Source organism: Sus scrofa, chromosome 12 (genome assembly GCF_054392235.1).
Source record: "Sus scrofa isolate SSC_HxYL_T2T_F1_AM1 chromosome 12, Sscrofa_HxYL_maternal_Yorkshire_Landrace_v2.0, whole genome shotgun sequence".
NCBI lineage: Eukaryota > Metazoa > Chordata > Mammalia > Artiodactyla > Suidae > Sus > Sus scrofa.
The window spans coordinates 49,609,537-49,627,093 of record NC_139394.1 but is presented as its reverse complement, the minus strand read 5'-3'; the positions used below and the strand labels follow the sequence as shown (position 1 = coordinate 49,627,093).

At 48.0% G+C, this 17,557-nt stretch overlaps 2 protein-coding genes across 20 annotated transcripts in view; one reads left to right on the top strand and one right to left on the bottom strand.

The window, feature by feature from the left end:
* Positions 1–17,557, top strand: part of SEZ6 (seizure related 6 homolog) — a 101,764-nt gene that overhangs the window by 6,563 nt on the left and 77,644 nt on the right. The gene's annotated exons all lie outside the window — the stretch shown is intronic.
* On the bottom strand, positions 1,607–15,908 carry PIPOX (pipecolic acid and sarcosine oxidase). 10 transcript variants are annotated; one of them, XM_084985643.1, is made up of 8 exons: positions 15,785–15,908; positions 15,131–15,234; positions 13,859–14,007; positions 6,076–6,258; positions 4,911–5,063; positions 4,387–4,545; positions 3,737–3,812; positions 1,607–3,460 (listed from the first exon to the last, which is right to left on the bottom strand). In XM_084985643.1, the coding sequence occupies exons 4-8, from the start codon at positions 6,208–6,210 to the stop codon at positions 3,330–3,332; spliced, it is 654 nt and encodes a 217-aa protein (XP_084841769.1). In that variant the 5' UTR covers positions 6,211–6,258; positions 13,859–14,007; positions 15,131–15,234; positions 15,785–15,908; the 3' UTR covers positions 1,607–3,329. The 10 variants fall into 10 exon arrangements, with proteins under 10 accessions (XP_084841769.1, XP_084841762.1, XP_020923165.2 ...); XM_084985636.1 differs by lacking the exon at positions 15,131–15,234 and adding an exon at positions 6,541–6,754 and having other exon boundaries at positions 4,387–4,551; XM_021067506.2 differs by lacking the exon at positions 15,131–15,234 and adding an exon at positions 6,541–6,754.

Genomic DNA, 17,557 nt, shown 5'->3' with positions numbered 1-17,557 from the left:
CTCTGTTTTCCTTAGTGGGGTTGGCAACCATGCCGGCCCTCTTTCTCTTCTCTGCCCTTATCTCTCCCCTGCAGCCTGTGTGGACCCTAGCTGCCCTTCCAGAGGTCTCTTTTTGCCTGCCCGGATTATTTTGATTTTCTTCCATCCTGAAGATAGGTAGGGTCTGCCTGAAAGTGGTTGCCTGGGCACGCTCAAGCAGAAGGGAGGCAGGAAGATAATCCTGGTGGGTCTGTTTGGCAAATCCTTCAGTGTTACTGAAACCCTCAGGTCGTCCTCTGAGCACATCTACGATGACTAGTCCCCTCCTCCATATCCATAGACTCAATTCCCTACATCCCCTCTTCCCTCTATAGCCCCCCCCCACACCCCGATAAGAAATGCTCGGTTCCACCCACTTGGGCTGCATGCAGCATCCCTGCAGGTCTCTGCCTGCCTTCTTGGCCTGCACACTGCCAGTCTCTTCTTATCTGATTCTGGTTTCTCTCCACACTTCCCTGACCTCATCCCTCCCACGCACACCCATCAAACCCCACATGGCCCTGCCCCTTCCCCTGCTTGCACTCTGTTTCTAGGACACACCAGCTCATTTGTAAAGGGGCTTTGCCAGCTCAGGCAGGGCTTGTCAGCATCCCCCACTTGTCCTTTCTCAGCCTCCTCTAGACACTGGTCCCCTCCTTTAGCTGTCACCAGCAAGCTGAATAAGACTGGATATTTTGGAAGGGGAACTGCAGCTGGCTGGGGGAGGAGGGTGGCATTGAGAGAAGCAAAGGCAAAGGGAGCTGCCATGGAATGAGAGGGAAAGAGAGGTTCCCAACATCCTTTCTCTCTAACTTTATCAGCTTGGGAACTGGCAGGATCTTACACTGATCCCTCTCTGTACCTCATTCTTCTCTCTCTCAGTAATAACACAATACCTTGCTTTACAATTTACCACATTCTCTTACATATATCCAGATATCCGCATGGCTCACTCCCTCTCCTCCAAGTCTGTTCAGATGCCCCGTCCTCACGAGTCCTACCCTGACCACCGTTTGAAAAGGGAAGCCCCAGAGTTCCCGTTGTGGCTCAATGGGAACAAACCCGACTAGGATCCATGAGGATCTGGATTCAATCCCCGGCCTTTTTCAGTGAGCTAAGGATCCAGCACTGCCATGAGCTGTGGTATAGGTCACAGACTCGGCTCAGATCTGGCATTGCTGTGGCCATGGCCTAGGCTGGCAGCTGTAGCTCCAATTTGACCCCTAGCCTGGGCACTTCCATATGCTGCGGGGGTGGCCCTATCAAAAGCAAACAAAATAAAATAAAATAAAAAGGGCAGCCCCTCTCCCAGCACTCGCTATCTTACCCCCTCTGCTCTGTTTTTTCCCCCAATGCACTTGTCACCTTCGAATGTACAATATAAGTTATTTATATGTATTACATGTCTTCTCACTGGACTGTATATGCCACAAGAGTAGAGATTTTCATCTGTTTTGTTCACAGACACCTCCACCATACCTAGCACAGTGCCCCGCACACAGCAGTAGCTCAATAAATACTTGTTTATTGAATGAATGAATGAATGATCTTATTGGCTCTTCATATACTCCTGTAGAGTTGGGCGGTATTATTATTCCTTTTCATTTTATTGTGGTCATATATACAATGTACCTTCTTAACCATTTCAAGCGTACAGTTCTGAGGCATTAAGTACATTCATAGGTGTTGCGCAGCCATCACCACCATCCATCTCCAGAACTTTTTTATCCTCCCAAACTGAAACTCTGTGCCCATTAAATAGCAACTCTCCAGCCGCTGGCAACCACCATTCTAGTTTCTATGAATTTGACTACTCTGCGTAGCTCACACAAGTGGAATCATACAGCACTTGTCCTTTTGTGTCTGGCTTGTTTCATTTAGCATCATGTCTTCAGGGTTAATCCATAATGTAGTATTATTCCCATTTTACAGATATAATTATTCCCACTTTACATAGGCGGCGCTTCAGCTGGGTGCAGCTGAAAGCACCCAAAAAACAGACTTGGCATGGAGTTGACAGAATTGGCTGGTTTTTATCATTCCCAGGAGAAATCAATACTAATCCATGTGCCTAGGCCTTTAAGGCAATTGAAGAGTAATTTCCTCTGTATTGTATTTCCTTTGGGAATATTTTTACTCCTATTCCCGTTTCCTACTCTTCCCCCCTCAGCAATTCCTCTGAACATTTCCACCCCGCAACAGTTCCAGTTTTTTTTCTCTCCAGAGCACTTTAACTCCTTTTCTCTTGAGTCACATGGCCTGGTCTGGAGATCTTCCTGCTTGGGTTTCATCTGAGTGTACTCAGCCTTGCTTGAGACTGTTTACACCCCTCACCCCTCCACCCACCCTGGGGCAGTTATGAGCCTGTTTCCTTCCAAAGCATTTAGTGCAAGGAGGCCAGCCGACTCGGTGTTAATGCTGTTTCATTAAGTGGGAGCAATCCTAATGATAATAAAATGGCACATTTAACATTCAAACATTGAACAGGGTTTCTAAGCGAGTGTGTCTCTCTCTTCCTTTCTTGAATAACAGCTCCATCTTCATAAGGACCTGACAATACACCTTAATGAGAGACTGGGGAGCATAGCGTCTTTACAGAACCAGAGAGGGGATGAGAACCAGACAAAGAATCCAGAGAAAGAGGGTGTGGTGCATTGAGGGGATAAAGACCCCAAGGGGTCCTGGGGTAATGGATTCTGTGGTGTTAATTTAGACGATTAAAGTCTGTAAAAATAAGGTCACATGGAAAATAAAGCCCAGCACAGGCTTTCATGCAATGCAGTCATTTACTTTTCTATTTGTTTAACACATTTTTCTCAACAAACATTTACTGTGCACCCAAGATGAGCCCAATTTTATGGAAGTTTGTAATAGATGGTGGCTCTAATTTTATGAAAAGGAACTTCAAGGGCATTAGCGGTCTACAGATCATCTTGTTTACCCTCCCCTGGGCAGCTTTAGTCAAATTTATCCCAAATTCATCACATGTACCAGTGAAAAGAATTTTAACAACTGCTTTGGACTTCTGAGCCTCCTTATTGAGACATCCATCTCCAAGGTCCTTGCAACGCTGTGATTATAGAATATCTGATTGAACTTCTGAAGCAAAAAGTGTGGGGTTGGGGAGCTGGCTGGGGAAAGAAGGTAAATTCAATCAGCTGGTGTTTATGGGAAGTTGAAGAGAGGCAGGAGAAAAGGATGACATCTCACGGCAACTTCCTTCCTCTGAGAAGTCTTTCCCAGCAAAGGGATGTATTCCCAACTCCCGGGCACAGAAGAGAGGCTGCTGGCCGGGGGAGAGGGGGGGGTGGTCACAGGTGGGCTTTGCCCAAGCTGGGGAAGCGGCTGATGCGAAAAGGTGTCAAGTCGTAGGATGGTGTTAATTTCATGCTTAATTCATACAGGATCTTCCCCACAATGGGGGACAGCTTGAACCCATGCCCTAGGGAAGGGAGAGAAGGTTGTCAAGCATCCTCAGAGCAGGAGCTGTGCTCCCTGGAAGTCCCCTCCATGGTCCTCAGCGTGGGCTAAACTTTCCATTGGCTGCATCCCAAGGATAGAAGTTGCTTCCCACTGACAGCCCCGCCCAGCCCTCTTATACATTCAGGGTCTAGGCTTTGGCTCCTCTCTGTTCAGCTAAAGGCATGGAAAACACCATTATGTCTGGTACTGCGGCAGGTCAACTTTAAGGCACCCCATCTTCCCCTGCTCAGCTCACCAGAGAATCCAGCACCAATGACGATGTTGTCGTATTTTGGGTGTCGATCAAGAATGAAGTGCTCATCAGGTGTGTTCTGGAAAAAAACAATGACACCTGAGTCCTTTGAGAACAGAGAGAGGAGGAAGAACTGCGGGCTCGGAAGGGAGGAGACTTGGCTGGATTTCTTTCCAGAAAGAACAGGAATGGGGCACAGGGACGCTTTCTGCATACCAGTGCCCTGGGGTATTCCAGTCTTTCTCATTTGTCCATCTGTCTCTTCTCATACAGAGCTATGAGCACAGTAGGTGCTCAGTTAATGCGTGTAAACTAACTTTAGCCAAGATGCCTCAGGCCCTGTTGACATCTGTCTCTTCTCTTTGTCCCTAAGGCCTGCTCAACTAGAACATCTTGCCAAAAACTCTTTTAGAGCTCTTCTGGGAAACATAGTGAAGGACTGCCAGACATAAGCCTAGTTTCCTAATGAAAAGGAATATGAATAACCTCTAATGAGCCCTCTCTGGTGGAGGTGAACCGACCTGCAGAAATGAGCTCTTTTGTTTCAAGTCACATCCTGTCAGGGGTCGGGTGGAGTCCGGTCTGCCCATCTGTCTCGTCCCCCTACTTTCCAGGGCTGCAGCAGGGCCTGGCCCGGCTGCCCACACCCTTACCGTGTACATGCAGTGCTCCATAATGGCAGGCTCGGGCTCTAGGTCAGGCAAGAGATCTCTGACAAAGCGGCTCAGGATGTGGACATCTTGGATGTCTGCGAAAGCTGTGGGACAGTCCCGCTCCTCGGGATCTGCATTGTTGCCGTGGTGATAGCAGACCTGGCTCTCAACCAGAGCAGCGTGAGCTGGGAGGGCTGGCCTCCCACACACCCACCCCCAGCCCAGGGGGCAGCTTGTAGACAGAATGCCCTCCCCATCCATCATCCCAGTCCTGACAGACGCTATTTGTTGCCACACAAGTTTGCCTAGCTGTCCATTCCTCCACCAACCCCATGTTTGCAAGGGAAGGGCTCCCTTTGACCCCTGGAACAGCTTCGGGGTCTTTCGTTGCAGATAGTGAATAATGAAGTAGGTTCCTGCTGCTGCCCACTGAGGTCTGAGGGAATCTGTTGAGAGGGAAGTTAGAACAGTGGCCCCAAATCTGCGGGAGCCCCTATTAGCCGTCCCTTGTCTTCTCTGCTCACCTTCACCAGCCCTGGGTACTCTCTGGAGGGCAGCCCGTAGATGTGGTGAGGAGCCAGGCTGAGGCCCAGGCCCAGGAAGCATGGAAAAGCCTGGGACACACTGTAGCTTCCGGGAGCCTTCTCTTTCCAGTAACACACATTGATCCGCAGGGTCTTGGAGCAAGAGGAAGTGGAAGGTGAAGGAGGGAAGCCTTTCTGGAGTCCTGGAGTCCTTTAATATAAGCCTAGATAGATGCCCCACTTCACTCACCTTTTTTTTTTTTTTTTTTTAATCTTTTTGTCTTTTTAGGGCTGCACCCGAGGCATATGGAGGTTCCCAGGCTAGGGAGTCTAATCAGAGCTTTTGCCACCAGCCTACACCACAGCCACAGCAACGCCAGATCCGAACCGTGTCTGCGACCTATACCACAGCTCACAGCAATGTTAGATCCTTAACCCACTGAGCGAGGCCAGGGATCGAAACTGCATCCTCATGGATGCTAGTCGGGTTCGTTAACCACTGAGCCATGACAGGAACTCCCATTCACCTATCTTTGTTTCAACCAATTCTCACATCATTTACATGTTACATTGTTATGATGTGTAAAAAAATCTCTGACTCTCGGTCTCTTCCCGCATTCTTTTTTTTTTTTTTTTGTCTTTTTGCCATTTCTTGGGCTGCTTCCGTGGCATATGGAGGTTCCCAGGCTAGGGGTCCAGTCGGAGCTGTAGCCCGTAAATGTATCCAGCCCTACTTCTCTTTCTCTCCAGGAGTTAAATGTCTCATGTTTATTGAGCACTTAGTATAAGGCCAGGCCACCTCCTAAAGTGTCCCCCCCCCCCCCCCCCCGGCCGCACTCACAGCAAAAGGAAGTTCCTAGGACAGGGATCAAATGTGAGTCACAGCTGCTCCCTGAGCCACCACAAAGACAATGCCAGGTCCTTAACCTACTGCACCCCAGCGGGAACTCCTCGAAGGCCTTTCTATATATCATTTAATTTAATTCGCTAAAGCTCTGGTCCCTATTTTACTAGGTTATAAAATTGAGGCTCAGATGAAAATAATAATAATAAAAAAATTGAGGCTCAGTGAGGTGAGTCAATTTGCCCGGAGTCATCCACAAGTCATCTGGATCCAAGGTTTCTTTTCTCAAGCACCAGCTCTCAGGTTTCCAGCTCCCCTTACCTGAAGAGGCAGCTCAAGTCCCAGGGGACGGAGGAGCCGGTTGGTCCAGGGACCTGCTGTGATGATCAAGCTCCTGGCTTGGTAACTGCTGGAGGTGGTTTTCACCACAACCGGTAGCCCTGGTTTTATCTCCATCACCTTCTCTCCATCATGCACTATGCCTCCTAGCTGTCGAATTGCATCCTGAAGGGGCAGCAGCAGAGAAAGGCAAATCAGTTATATATGTGGTTCACCCTGGTGGACAAAGAGCCCTTCATTGAGGGCAGGAAAGAGAGAGCAGAATCTAGACTTCCTCTCCCATATTGTCCAGGCTGACCAGGATATATAAAACTGCCCTGCCCCAAAAGTCAGGGCTAAAGCCAGCAGGGCAAAGGGGCTCATCCAGCTAGGGATTGGAGGATGGCTGATGGGGGCCCAGAGGCCCAGAGTAGGAGCTGCATTACCCCTAAGGCTGCACTGTATCACCTGGAGGACCCTGAGTGCCTTGTCAGCATAGAGAACTCCTCCAGACTTGTCCAAGAGGCCTACTTCTCCCCTGGCCAACTGAATATTGGGGAAGCGTTGCTTCAGTTCCTCAAATGGAAGATACTGGTGTTCCACCCCATGCCTAGACAAAGTAGCCTGGATTGTCTTTAATTCTGGATTCTCCTTCATTCCCAGCAGCAGTAGTCCAGTCTGCCTGTTTTAAAAAAAAAAAAAAAAAAAAAAAAGCATTTGCGTGAATGTCTGTACCTGAGCCTTGAGCCATTCTCTCTCATTCTTTAGCAAAGGGCCCAGGTAAGGCGTCAAGGGGAGTTCTGGCCTCACATTCCAAAAACTGGTGAAGTCTGCCCTTGGCTCTCACTGTTGGTTTGCTTGTCCCTTTATCAGGATCCATTCTGCCCTTGAGGGCAGAGATCCTAAGTCCTCTTTTATCATCATACCTAGAAAGTGGTAAATGTTCAAGGAGCTTGATAAGATTTCTTCCCCTTTCTCCAGTCCCCTGACTCCACTCATTGCTTTGATCTCTATTCTTTATCCGCTTCCCCCCTCTCACCCCCTGCTGTTTCTTTTTCCTGTCCTTTTTTCTTATATAGTGTTTTGTCCCTTCCTGTGTGTCTGTCTGTCTCTCAGTTCCTTCTCAGAGGTTGCCTGTTTTGTGGGAAGGGTCCTCAGTTGGGAGCTCTGTCTCTAGGTCCAGTCCTGGCATGCCCTCTGTGACCTTGCTCTGGTTGCTCACTGTTCTGACCCCACATTCCTCCTCAGTAACACATGCCTATTGGGCTATCGGTGGTTCCACACCAGAGGGGGTGTGGAAATGGCATGGATCATTTATTGCTTGTCACAATACCTGCGGGTTACCACTCACATGTAGGGGTGGGGGCCAGAGATGCTAAACCTGCAGTGCTCAAGAAGGTCCCACCCAAATGCCAGTCGTGCCCTCACGCAGAAACCCCATTACATGATCTCTTAGGGCTCCAGCAATGAATTCAGTGATTCATTGATTCTTTTTCTTCCTATATATCCCTTTTTGCTTCTTACTCCAAAGAGAATGAAAGTCGTTTCTCTTTAATGCGTTCCATTTCTCTGTCACAAGAGATCAGAGCTATCTTTTTATGGGATCTGATCTAAACAGTAGAAGGGTCACTTTGGCCCCGGGAACATTCTTGTAGTCCCTCTCAGTTTCAGCAGCCACAGTGACCAACACCAGCCCGACACATCCCCCAGGTACTATATATAAAGCTCGTAATAGCCTATAATGGAGTCTCATGGATATTACATGCTTCCAAATCCCACATTATCTGGTTGGGGGGATTAAAGAGAAGATTGAGAGGGGGTAGGGACATAGTGGGCCCTGGGGCCGGTGTCAGTACACAGAGCTGCGCAGCGTGCCCAATCCATTTGCCATGGCCCCCGCCTACCCAGCATTCACCACTGGTGAGAAAGCAGTGAGCGCCTCTGCCTCTTCAAAGCTCAGCAGAGGAAAGATACTGTAGAAATCCCCATCAGCCAGCAGACAGACTTTTCCTGCGGCCCCAAAAGGACTTCACATTGGCTCTCAGGTAATGAAAACTTGCCTAGTAAACTCCTTGGTCGAAAGAGTGAATGATTAAGTCACCTGTAATAATGTATGTTCTTGAACCCTGTGTACCCAGTGGGGTTGTGACTGGGTAGAATTCTGGGAAAGACCTGGCTTAATCCTCATTTTAGCAGTCATAACGTCGGATTCCTGGCCCGGAAATTCAAGAGCAGTATGTTCTAGCCGCTGCCTGCAACATGCCAGCCTCGGTTTCTGAGATTTAGTTTCTTTCCTTTTCCTTCCTTCCTCCCATCCTTCCTTCCTTCTTTCCTTGAAATAAGAACTCCGCTTACAGGAAAGTACTATAAGGGGAAAATGAACTCATGCCAAGACAATGGGCAAATCTGTCGAATTATGAAATGCTGAGTGATGTTCTAATTCCCAAGCTGTCCTGTGGTGGATGAGGCGGGAGCTCCCCATCCCTAGGAGTAATCAGTGAGCTGATTCTGCCGGTGAATGTAATTGTGCCGATTGTAATCATTTTGCTCCAGTTCTCTGCCCCTGTGGCATTTATTTCTTAGCCCAGATATTGATCTAACAGTGGGAAATTTTCCATCTGAATTTGTGGTGCTGGACCCTCCCCTAGTCCGAAGATGCGTTTGGGAAATTCTCATTTTCCGTGGATCACAGCTGAGCTATTTGGCCTGAGGGAAACCATGCACTGCTGGAGAAATGCCTTGGATTGGAGAGAGATTTTTGACCATTATGAGCAAATCGGAAATAAATGTAAAACACTGCCTGGAAATGCAAAGGCCTGTCATTATGGGAGATAGGTGAGAGGCTCCTGTGGGAAATGCATAGAGAATTGGAAATCAGTCAATCAAAACCAGGATCGGATAACGGGCCTTTTCCCCCCAGTATGAAGATAGATGACTTCCATGGGCAGATTGAAAATCATTTAAGTGCTTATTTTCTTAATGGCTTTTCCTAGATCCCAATAAACAGTCTGCTCATTCTGCATCAATTTCTCACCCCCATGCTCTGGGCCTCCCTCTCCTCTTTTTCTGCTCAGAGCCAGGCTCCCAGGTTTGGGGAGGAGGAGGGTGAGAAGGGACAATAGTATTGCAGGATGACCAAGAAATGAGTGGTCAAGGGCTGGTTTAGAAAGAGGGCACCTTGGAGTTCCCATTGTGGTGCAACAGAAACCAATCTGACTAGTATCCATGGGGACGTGGGTTCGATCCCTGGCCTCTCTCAGTGGGTCTGGGATTTGGCATTGCTGTGAGCTGTGGTATAGGTTGCAGACGCGGCTTGGATCCCACGTTGCTGTGGCTGTAGTGTAGGCCGGTGGCTACAGCTCTGATTCGACCCCTAGCCTGAGAACTTCCATATGCCACAGATGCGGCCCTAAAAAGCAAAAAATTAAAATTAAAAAAAAAGTAGAAAGAGGGCACCTTGAAGTGAGGCTGGGTTGCCAGTGAACCCTGGAAAAAGTGAAGCTCCAAAGTCCCAGAATGTTGTCAGCTGAGTGCTGAGCATTTGGTACTGACTGCCTTCCTCCAACCTTAGCAAGATCCAGCAGCAGGAAGAGATAATGGAAAGTTCCTCCCCAGGGCCTTGTTGGCTTCTCTGTGACTGGACTAAAGCCTCCATTGTGATGTAGGGAGTTTTCAGTAAGGGAGTTCCACCAGTTACTGTAGCAGGACAGGAGGGAGGGGCAGACTGCTCTCCCAGCATCTGCCATCTTCCCATCCCAAGCTCCGGCTTTCCCCTCTCTGGGTTAAAAATGCCAAGCAAGGCAGCTCTCAGAATCACCTTGGGGAAGGGACTCCAAAAAGGACTTAGTAATGGCTGCTGCCTTTGCTGGTTGTGGAGGAGCTCTTGGCGTTTCATCTTCCGCTCAGTGGGCCGAGGTGGAATTGGTTAACAGAGACTGCTCCAGGGAGGGGATGTGGCTGACAAGCCAGACACTTCGCAGACACAGGAAGCAGCAGCTGCGGAGGGGGCCACCAGGTTCTGCCAGCAGCTGTACTGCCTACGGCTGTGATCTTGTCTGATATTGTCAGCTAAGCAGGGGCAGCCGGGGTCAGGAGCTAGATAGTAGGACTCAAAGGGAGAAGGCGGGGCAGGAAAGAGATGGGCCGCAGAGCTGGGATTTGCTCTTGGTATCAGCATCCTGGCTGTACACATCACAAAAGAGTCAGACCTTGTGATCTGACACATGTGTCATTGTCTGTTCCCAGAATATATGCAGATATCCTGAGCCCACTCATATTTAGTATGCCACTGTCACAGGAAGTGGCAGAAAAGAATAAAAAGAATTGGACAACCACCTCAGCTATCAACGCCTGAAAGGTTTTTTTAGATCATCATCAAATAGCATTAGGCAAATACGTTCAAACCTATCAGTTTGATTATGATATTGTGCTGGTTCTTCTGGAAGAAGCTAGGCATCTTTTAGAGAATCAGAATTAGGAACAGGGAATTCCCGTTGCGGCTCAGCGGTAATGAACCAGACTAGTATCCATGATGATGCAGGTTCAATCCCTGGCCTCACTCAGTAGGTTAAGGATCCGGCATTGCTATGAGCTGTGGCGTAGGTCGAAGATGTGGCTCAGATCTGGCATTGTGGTGTAGGCTGGCAGCTGCAGCTCCGACTCAACCCCTAGCCTGGGGACTTCCATATGCCTCAGGTGCGGCCCTAAAAAAGACCAAAAAAAAAAAAAAAAGAGAATTAAGAACAAAAGCTAAAGGAATCAGTATCTGTTCTGTGTCTCTACTAAGTAAAAGAACCAAATAAATTAGTGTGCCTGAGTAGATTAGATTGACCATTTAGTGTGCCTGAGTAGATTAGATTGACCATAAGAAAGGACTTGTTAACAACAACAACAATGACAATAATACTTAGCACTAGATAGAACTTTAAAGGTTTTCAAAAAACATTCACGGGAGTTCCCGTCGAGGTGCAGTGGTTAACGAGTCGGCCTTGCTCAGTGGGTTAAGGATCCGGCGTTGCCGTGAGCTGTGGTGTAGGTCGCAGCCGCAGCTCAGATCCCGTGTTGCTGTGGCTGTGGTGTAGGCCGGTGACTACAGCTCCGATTGGACCCCTAGCCTGGTAACCTCCATATGCCACGGGAGCGGCTCAAGAAAAGGCAAAAAAAAAAGACCAAAAAAAAAAAAGCATTCACCCTTCATTTTCCATAGCTTGGGCTTTGAGGCATAGAAACAGTTTTTTAAGAGGGGCTGTAATATGTCCCTGTCTTTCAATGTATGTTAGCAGTCTTCTGACCTGGGATGATTTAGGCCTGAACTTGTTTAGAGGCAGGGGATGGACAAAGTAACCAGTTTGTGGTATCTCCTAAACCAAGAGCCAACAAACTATGACCCAGGGGCCAAATCAGGTCTGCCACCTGTTTTTGTCTGTCCCAAGTCAAGATGGTTCTTATATTTTTTAATGGTTGATAAAAAGCAAAAGAAGAGTATTTCATGACATGAAAATTATCTGAAATTTCAGTGTTCATAAATAAAGTTTAATTGGGAACCCAGCCATGCCCATTTGTTTACATATTATCTGTGGATGCTTTCACAATGGCAGAGTTGAGTCATTGGCAGAGCCCAATAGTTGTACCAGAGACCATATGGCCTGCAAAGGCTGTGATACCTACTATGACCCATTGACAGAAACAGTTTGCCAAACCATGTTCTAGAGTAAAAGTTGAATAATTCTGTGACTTGCACTAATGGGTTAAGACCCTGACTACTCAGTAGCGACACTCTCATAAGGTCATGGGAGAGTTCAGGGAGTTAACATGGATTAAGTACTTTTAGAACAGCCTCAGTTTCTTATTATAAACACTAGAATATGCAGCAATGATGACGATTTGTCAAGTGCTAGTCTAAGTCCCTTACATACTTTTCCTCACAACAGACCCAAGAAATAGATGTTATTACCCCTACTTCACAGAGGAGAAAACTGAGTCTCACAGAGGTTACACAGCTTGCTCCACACAACACAGCTAAATATGTCAGAGCTGGTATCTAGAGCCAGGCCTACCTGTTTCCAAAGCCTTACCAAATTCCTGTCGCTCTGCTAAAGAGAAGGGTTATGAGATTCTCCTACTCAAGAGTTCCTTTTCTTTTCTCCACTAGCCCTTCCCCTTGATTGTCCATGGTTGCTGCATCCCTTCTCTCTCCTCCTGTCCTTCGACCCACCTCCCCTTGCTGAATGGAGATAGGACATAGCTGACCCAGAATAGATGGAAGGAACTGCCATTTATTCAAAGGTGCTAGGCACAGCCAAGTATTTCATAAAGTATTGAAGAGTCTCATTTAATCCTCACAGAGCACTTTGATAAAAATGAGGCACAGAGAGGTATAGAAACTTCTACAAGGTCACACAACACAAAGTTAAATTCAAGCCCATCTGACTGCAGAATTTTCTTCCATCTGAAAGATTCCAGACACTTTCCAAACATCTCTTAGTTGTCTCCTTGTCTGCTGGGATGAAGTTTGCCCTCCAAGGCCTTGGCAGTTCTTATAGCACAAAATACTCAGCAGTATTCACAGATGGCTGACAGAGAGGGGTCCCTTTGCCAGGCCACCCCTCAGCAAGACATGCTCCCTTATTTGGGTGCTGGGTGCATTAGCTGCCTCTGGAATAAATCTGTAATTAGCTGCCCTAGCTGTATTTGCATAATGGGTTTCACTTTGTTCTTAAGTTAATGGTGTTTTTGCAACAGAACAGTAACCTCTTGGTTCCTGGCCATTAAAATAACTGCCATCCTACCGGGTAGAGCCATGGTTTTATAGGAAGTTGAGTGAAGAGCCACAGAGAAGGTAGAGGGATGGTGGGATGGGTGGTTAAAGTTCTCTTTGCCTCCTGGGTTTTCTGTCTTCTTCACCTTGAGTATTTGAAAGGTGAGTGAGGGGGGCAGGTCTTAAGGGTCAGAGAGGGATGTCTGGGCAACAGGGAAATAGCTGCAGGCTCACTCCCTGGCATGAAGTGTGGCCTGAGAAGCATCCCCACTTGTTCCTATGGGAGGAGGTATTCAGAGAGAATGAAATGGATTTATTTATTTATTTACTTTTTGTCTTTTGTCCTTTTAGGGCTGCACCCGCAGCATATGGAGGTTCCCAGGCTAGGGGTCTAATCCAAGCTGTAGCCACCAGCCTACACTGGAGCACAGCAATGTCAGATCTGAGCCATGTCTGTGACCTACACCATAGCTCACAGCAATGCTGGATCCACTGAGCGAGGCCAGGGATTGAACCCGCAACCTCATGGTTCCTAGTTGGATTCGTTTCCATTGCACCAGGATGGGAACTCCTGAAATGGATTTATAAAGGTTGTTCTGGGGATGAGGACCCAGCATGAAAGATTGTGATACTAGTAGGAATATAAAGAATCAAGACAGAGGCCTCCTCCTCTCTTTCAACCCTGCCCCGAGAGAGTCTCCGGTGGCTTCATGGAGATATAGATATAAACTCCAGCTCTGGACATCTGCCCTCCATGTCTTTCCAGCAGTTTTCCCCAAACAGTCTCTGCAGGCATTGGACACATGGTCTAAACCCAGCCCTGGAACTCAGAGTTTGACAGGAGAGCCAGCTGGACCTGTGGGGCAATCCTAACACAGCGATCAGAATGCATCAAGGTGTCTGGCACTTCCCAAGGTCTCGTGTCTCTATTGCGTGTCAAATATTTGTGGCACTGTCCCCTCACATAGTAAAATTACCCCCCAGGTGCTGAGCCCCATGATTCAAGGAATTCTTCTGCCACAACCCAACCTGTATAATTGGGTTCCTGCCTCATGCTGCAGCTGGGCCCATATCCGGTAGCACTCCGCCATCATCTCAGTGTAGAAGTCTTCAGGGTATGCCCTTCGGATTATCCTGCTCTGCCCATGGGAGCTTCCTCGGGAATGTGGGAGGAAGAACTGGAAATGCAAAACAAGAGATAGCTACAGCTGTCACTTCTGGCGTTTTGAAGCCAGGTGGTCATGCGCTGTCAACCAGAGGCACTAATTCTTCAGATATTTCCATATAGTCTCCCTTTATGGGCACGTTACTGACGTGGCTTCAGTAGTTCTAACACAGGCTTCCTTTTTGCTAACATCATTCACATCCCAAAGTCCCATCATTAGTCTTCAGTCATCCTGCTGCAACCTTGCCCCTTTTAGACTCATGAAGAAGCAAAATTAGAAAGAAGCTTCCAGGAGTTCCCGTTGTGGCGCAGTGGTTAACGAATCCGACTAGGAACCATGAGGTTGCGGGTTCGGTCCCTGCCCTTGCTCAGTGGGTTAACGATCCGGCATTGCCGTGAGCTGTGGTGTAGGTTGCAGACGCGGCTCGGATCCTGCGTTGCTGTGGCTCTGGCGTAGGCCGGTGTCTACAGCTCCGATTCAACTCCTAGCCTGGGAACCTCCATATGCCGCGGAAGCGGCCCAAGAAATAGCAACAACAACAACAACAACAAAAGACAAAAGACAAAAAAAAAAAAAAAGAAAGAAGCTTCCAGATCACTCTAGTCTAGGCTCTTCATTTTATGTGGAAGAAATAAATGGAGAAAACTTATGCTGACTTTTTCTCTGTGGCTTCAGATCACTCAGGACAAGGGAACCAAATTGGGATTTAGCAAAAGATAGAGTGTTTCCTGCAAAGTTGGACCAGGAATCCCTCAGGCTTTGAGAAAACTGATAGAGAAGTGAAAAAGATTTCTAACCAATCCAGTTCATTATCAAGAAGAGTTAACTAGGAATTCCCATCGTGGCTCACTGGAAACAAATCTGACTAGTATCCATGAGGACTCAGGTTCGATCCCTGGCCTTGATCAGTGGGTTAAGGATCCAGCATTGCTGTGAGCTGTGGTGTAGGTTGCAAATACGGCTAGGATCCTTTGTTGCTGTGGCTGTGGCGTAGGCCAGCGGCTACAGCTTGGATTCAATACCTAGCCTGGGAAACTCCATATGCCATGGGTGCAGCCTGAAAAAGACAGAAAAAAAAAAGAAGAGTAAACCAAAACCAACATGGATAGATGCAGGGAGAATGGGAAGGTAGAACCTTTGGGCTGAGTAGAGCTGCCCTGGAAAGGACCTTGTGGACATACGGGGCCCACCCATATGTACAGTGGCCACTGTAGACTGTACTGCATGGGGTCACTTTTTCTGTAAGAGAAAAAAAAAAAGAGAACTAAGTCTTATTTCTGTGTCTCAAACAAAGAAGCTGCTATTATCTGGAGGTAGCAGGAAAAACAGAAGCCTTTGCTGGGTTGCAGGGTGAGGACCAGGAATATGCAGGAAAGAATCCTTCCTCTCAGGCCCACAAATCAACCTTCGTCTCTAGGCACAGTTATCTTTCCTTAAGGTTAAGCAAAGCAGAACTGATTATTTTTCTAGGCCAAATCAACCATTTGGGCACAGAAGAGACTGTGAGAAGAAGGAAGAGAATGGAGCCTGGGACACTTAGTCAGGAACAGGAGCTAGAAGGCATCAAAAGGAGAAAATGTGCATAGAAAACCAAAGTGGGTCTTAGGGAGGGTGGAACTTTCTTAGCATTGTCATGAAACACCCAGGCAGCTAAGCTACAAATTGCACAGAAATTGTGATAATCAGGACCTTTGGTCTTCAATCCACAGCCTGCTGACTCCAGAAAACTCTCTTGGGGGAGGAGAAAGGGACACTCCCTGAGGTCAGAAGTACAGAAGGGACACAGTACCTGCTCCAGCAGGAGGACCCTCCTGCTGTGTTTGGCCAGGTGGTACGCAGTGAAGCAGCCCTGGATGCCTGCCCCGATCACAATGGCGTCATAGAGCTCCTTCTGAGCAGCCATCATGCCCTCTGAGTTAGTCCTGCAGCCTCAGAGTCCACACACAAAGGAGAAGGCAATTGAAGGCGGGCTCCAACCTGAGGGAGGAGGAGTAAAGCAAAGTCCATCTTGGCCAGCATTTCCACAGTCCCCTGGGGCCAAGTCCTCCCTACTCTTCCCAACCCCCGAAGCCTGGCACAGGGCTCAGCCCCTGCCTCTCCTGCAGAGCAGAGCTGGGTAGTCTGATTTGTGAGGTTTAGCCCAGCTCAGCTGCCAGCCTCACCCTTGCATCCCTCTAGCTTTCTATTCTTGGCTCAATTATTGTCATGCAAATGGGCTCCTTCCTATGCCACCTTCCTGTCTCATTATGATCTTTGTCTCAGGACTTCGGCCCTAGAATTTCAATGCCTCCTAGACCAAGCTGGGCACCAGGAATGCTGCCTCCCCCTGCTGGCTTCCCTCTCTCCAGCCTGATTTCCTTTGGGGATTCAAAAGGGCCGAGCTAAGAACTTGGCACTATGCCCAGGGTAAGGTCCACCTCCCCAGTGGGTGGTGAGGTCAGGGGGGTAGTTGCAGGGGCCAATTGGGAGGGCAGGTTTGTGATTATGAAATTATTCTCAGCATGTTTTACTTTCATCTTTGAAAAAAAGAAGAAGAAATGATCCTGAACAAACGGAAAGGACAGAATGAGTGGAGAAGGCTTCTCCTGAGGCAGAGATCAGGCCCCAGCATGGGGGTGAGGAGGGGCCCCTGGAGTGAGTGCTGCATCTGTAGCAGGCAGTGTGCTAAATGAGCACTTTTACATGCATTTGGGACAGAGGCAGAGTTTGTCGGGCCTAATTCTTACACAATTTGGGGGTCCTCTCTAAGAAAAGGAAAAGAAAAATTGTGAATACAAAATTAGGTGCTAGGACTCGGAAGAGATTGTGCAATTAAGAAGGCTGTGGTTGAAGTTTCTTTAGCTTCACAGTTAATCAGTCTCTGAATGCATTATATCTAGTTTAATCCTCACAGCCCCAGGAGTAAATATTTTTATCTCCACTTTTGGCACATTAAAGATGGCCCCAAATTCTTGGTCACCCTTCCTGTCATAGGTTCTGTGGCTTCTTGACCAATAGAATATGGTGGAAATGATACTGGGACACTTTCTAGCCCAGGCCTTAAAAAGCAGCTTCCTGGGAGTTCCCATTGTGGCTCAACAGTTAATGAACCTGACTGGCATCCATGAGGACAAGGGTTCAATCCCTGGCCTCGCTCCATGGGTTAAGGATCCAGCGTTGCCGTGAGCTATGGTATATAGGGCGCAGACATGGCTTGGATCCCGAGTTGCTATGGCTGTGGTATAGGCCAGCGGCTACAGCTCTGATTGGACCCCTAGCCTGGGAACCTCCATATGCCACGAGTGCCTCCCTAAAAAGACAAAAAGCAGGAGGGGGAAGAAAAAAGAGCAGCTTCCTCTTCTTATCGTGGAGCATGTACTTCTGGAGTCCAACCAGGCTGTTGGTGAGACCACATGGGGAGGTCCTGAGACTACATGGAGAGCCAGACATAAGAGTGAAGCCATCTTGGACCCTCCTATCCAGCCCAACCACCAGCTAAATACCACTGAGTGACCCAGTTAATGCCACATGGAGCAGAAGACTTATCCAGCTAAGACCCATCTGAATTCCTGACCTACAAAAT

Bases quoted from the DNA above. Each gene is read 5' to 3' on its own strand.
- PIPOX (XM_084985636.1), bottom strand. From the start codon at position 15,901: ATGATGGCTGCTCAGAAGGAGCTCTATGACGCCATTGTGATCGGGGCA. The intron at 5,064-6,075 runs GTAAGGGGAGCT...TCTTGCTCCAAG, and splicing joins GACTTGAGCTGCCTCTTCAG to ACCCTGCGGATCAATGTGTG. The intron at 4,552-4,910 runs GTGAGCAGAGAA...GCTCTGGTTGAG, and splicing joins AGTACCCAGGGCTGGTGAAG to AGCCAGGTCTGCTATCACCA.